The 3,941-nt window shown below is 36.3% G+C and overlaps 1 protein-coding gene and 1 pseudogene across 1 annotated transcript; one reads left to right on the forward strand and one right to left on the reverse strand.

Moving 5' to 3' along the window:
• The first annotated feature begins 662 nt into the window (after positions 1-662).
• Positions 663-3,122, forward strand: LOC129314332 (uncharacterized). Its single transcript, XM_054957746.1, is given in 6 exon segments — positions 663-993; positions 1,376-1,872; positions 2,281-2,402; positions 2,405-2,441; positions 2,443-2,522; positions 2,618-3,122. Coding segments are annotated over 5 exon segments (930 nt in total). The 5' UTR covers positions 663-993; positions 1,376-1,423; the 3' UTR covers positions 2,860-3,122.
• The window catches only part of LOC129314185 (probable LRR receptor-like serine/threonine-protein kinase At1g56140), an 8,277-nt pseudogene continuing 7,282 nt past the window's right edge, over positions 2,947-3,941 (reverse strand).

The raw sequence follows: 3,941 nt of genomic DNA on the forward strand, positions 1-3,941 counted from the left end.
TAATTGTGATTTGATTTGCTTCTTGTTTTGTGTTTCTCAATATTTGTGTCGCTTTGTCTCTTTATTGCTTTGCTCCCCAAGATTTCTGACTGAAAAATAGAGGGGGCAAACTGTATGGCTTAAAAAGTATAATAACTAATTAACGAGTTTTACTTCAAATTAACATGGATTAAAATGCATAAAATTTTAAAATAAAAGCTAGTGAATTAGAATTTAGAAGATAAAGATTTGATTTTATAGAGATCCTCATAAAACAAGTTAAGGACAAAGGGTGAGCATGAAGTAAGGGGATTAGTCAGTTGTCACTCTTCTAGGCAAAACCACATTAGAAGAGGTCCTGACAGAGAGACAGGAAGAGGAACCAAGTTTATGAGAAAAAGGGTCCGCAGTAGTGAAGAGACAGAAACAAATGCACACATGTGAAAGGATATATTAAAGTGGATACTGTTTAGAGTCATTATGCTATCACAAGAAGACACATTAAATGGAGATTGATTGAATCACTTTTTGCGGTTGTATGTGTTTACAGTTGATTGTATTTTGAGAGCATATTATACTCTTATGAGTAAAAGATTGTATTTTTGGAAGTTTATCTCTATGCTGGAAGCTAATACTATAAATTTGTTGAATTATATATCAATTAAATCCAAAAAAGAAACATACTAGAAAATTTCTATTTAAAAAAACAAAAAAAGAAAGAAACGCACGGTGCGTTTCGGAAGCAACTGCAGAAGAAGAGGAGCTTCCTCTTTTTCCTCAGCGAGTAGCGTAAAGCTGCTAGGGTTTTGGTGTTAGGCTTACAGTTACAGACTTACAGATTACAGTTAAAATTCCTTGCATCAGACTACTCAAACCTTCAAGGGAATACGCAGCATTCTCGAGTCTCAACAGCAAGTATTTCTTCTATATGCTCTTCCTCCTCCTGGACTGTCTTCGTTCCAGCTTCTCAGTCCTCCGAGCTTCATCTGCTTCGCAAATTTCTTGTATCTTCAGGTATTGGACTACGGATTGCCCCTTCACTCTGTCCCTTTCCTTTCGGTACTCCGAAGCTTTATATTCTAATGCTACTCAGGTGCCTGATTTTCTTCTCTTCTTTTGGTTTTCTGTTTGAAATTTTATTTGTGGTGAAACAGGATTATTTGTGAGTTCATCTGTGAGGGAGTCCCTGATAGTTTATGTGCAAAATTGATCTAGTATTAGTTGTGGGATGAAATGAGTGATTCATCTATTTCGGGAAGATTTACGCGGGTACCATTTACTTTAACAGTATATAGAAGTGTGTAATGTTAGTTTTTTTCCACGAACTTTGAAGACTTTGCTTTTTTAGAGCCCCACATGTTTCATTGGTTTCCTTCTGTTCTTCATTTTGTGGCAGATCGTTTAACTTTTCGGGACTGTGCTGAAGAATTTGAAGACTTCCAACATGCTTGTTTGTAATCCTGCTAATAAGCTATCTTTTAATCGATTCATTAGCAATGGCGATTTGGTTATTGTTTATGAGAGGCATGACAGCATGAAGCCAGTAACGGTGTCTGAAAACTCTGTCCTCCAGAATCGTTTTGGAGTTTTCAAGCATTCTGACTGGATAGGAAAGCCATTTGGTTCCAAGGTGTTCAGCAATAAGGGTGGTTTTGTATACTTGTTGGCTCCTACTCCAGAGTTATGGACTCTTGTATTAAGCCATCGGACTCAGATTCTCTATATTGCTGATATTAGCTTTGTAATCATGTACCTGGAGATTGTTCCTGGTTGCTTGGTGATGGAATCTGGAACTGGAAGTGGGTCTTTGACCACGTCTCTTGCAAGGGCTGTTGCTCCTACGGGACATGTCCATACGTTTGATTTCCATGAACAAAGAGCTGCATCAGCTAGGTAACCATAAAGATAATATTCACATTCTTACATTAGAAATTGCTATCTCATTTTTTTTTTTTTTGGATATACGGTATGTCTGTTTTTATCTTTTACAGGTCTACTTGTTTGTTTTATTAGCTTCAGCTATGTGGTTTGCATGTAAAATTTTCAAGCCTTATATTTCTTGAAACAAATAATTATATGCTTCTGTACTAGTCGATCTAGCAATCTCTGCCATTTTAAGGGCGCTTACTTCTGTTAGAACTCTACACACGATTTAAAATGCATTTGATAGTTACAGAGTGTGTCTGAGTGTGGGTGGGAGAGAAAGAGGTTTACATTACTATTATTTGTTTTATGAGGTTTACATTGTGATAGATAAACAATTTTGGGTCAGATGTTCACTTGATCCATATCTCATTTCAGGGAAGATTTTGAGAGGACGGGACTAAGCAGCTTGATCAGTGTGAATGTGAGACATATCCAGGGTGAGGGATTTCCTGATGAATTTGCTGGTTTAGCTGATGCTGTATTTCTTGATCTACCCCAACCTGGCTAGCCATTCCTTCAGCTGCAAAAATGTTAAACAGATGGAACTTTGTGCTCATTCTCTCCATGCATTGAACAAGTACAACGATCATGTGAAGCACTCCAAACCAGCTTCACAGGTACCTTTGTGTTCTTTCTTTAATTCTTTGTGTGTGTGCATGTAAAAGGATCTATTTAACTCGTACGTTTTTTTTTGGTTTTGGCATATGTATAGATATAAGGACATTTGAGGTGCTCCTGCGAACATATGAAGTTCGAGAAGAGAGAATGGATGGGATTGTAGGGGAAGGGAATGCTGCTAATGGTTCTCTTCCCTGCAAGAGAAGGCAATGTTCTGATGGAAGCAATGTGCTTAGCAGTAGCAGTAGTGTTTCTACTGTTATGGCTAGACCTAATGGTGAAGCAAGAGGTCATACAGGCTATTTGACATTTGCAAGACTCAAATGCCTCTCATGAGCGGTGGTAGTGCACTTGTTTCCTTCCAATTTTGTGACAGATATAAAGCTCTGTATTTAATTTTAGCCTCAGGTAACAATTCTTTGTTCAATCTAATGCTTTTCTCGTAGGAGAAAATTCTGATAGATGCTTCTTGGCTTCAACCTGCTTCAAAATTAGTGCAATAACTAGAAGTGAAAATTGGTTTTCCATATGTCAAACCCATTTAGTTAGGTTCGGTTGTTAATTTGAGTATTTTTGTTGATTGAATTATGCATTAATGATATGATATTCTTGAGATATTTGAACTAATATGTTTGAGAATCTCTCAACTCTCTGGCAAATTTTTTTTTTTTTGACCTTTTGAAGCTGTTGGTCCAATTAGAAAGTTAGGTTTGTGTTGTGTGTTAGTGCCTGTGGACTGTGGTAAACGAACTCTTTGATCTTTTATGCACCAAACTATACAGTTTATACTTGTGCAAGAGCATTTTTATACCATAAGAGACTCAAACCATTCAGTGATTCCTAGGCTTGGGCCTTTTAGGCATTCTACTCTATTCCATTCTCCCCTAAAACAATCTCCCAAACATGGTGTAAAGTTCCTGTTCAAACTTGTACTTTGAATGTTAATGAAAGCCTTTTTGAATATAGGTGGAAGGAAATTCTTGTTCGTTGATATTAGAACACCACGTGATGCCACTCGACCGAGAAATTAACGATTTGTAAAGTAAGAATAAATTAAATTGACGTTGCCTTGCAAATATTAAAAACTGAAAATTTTTAACTTTCTCCCTCTTGAAAAAACAATTGCATCATGCAAATCCATTGTCCTAGTTTGGCGGAACACACATATAAGCAGTGAATTAGCAGGTTGTTAGGCACTAGTAGGATTTCATCCGTCGCAATGAAATCATACAAGGATGTAATGTGTTAACTGTCTAAAAACAAGAACATTATTCATGTTAAAATGAAAAAAGTTTTAAATCGACATTGCATTTTGTTTTATAATTAATGAGTTTAAATAAAAATAATATTAAAAAATTTAATTAATATTTTATCAAATATGCGGCTCATGCTGCTGGTTGTAGAGATACCTTAGGGGG

The sequence above is a fragment of the Prosopis cineraria genome, unplaced genomic scaffold, assembly GCF_029017545.1.
Source record: "Prosopis cineraria cultivar Desert tree isolate PC_DT_omini unplaced genomic scaffold, ASM2901754v1 PC6, whole genome shotgun sequence".
NCBI lineage: Eukaryota > Viridiplantae > Streptophyta > Magnoliopsida > Fabales > Fabaceae > Prosopis > Prosopis cineraria.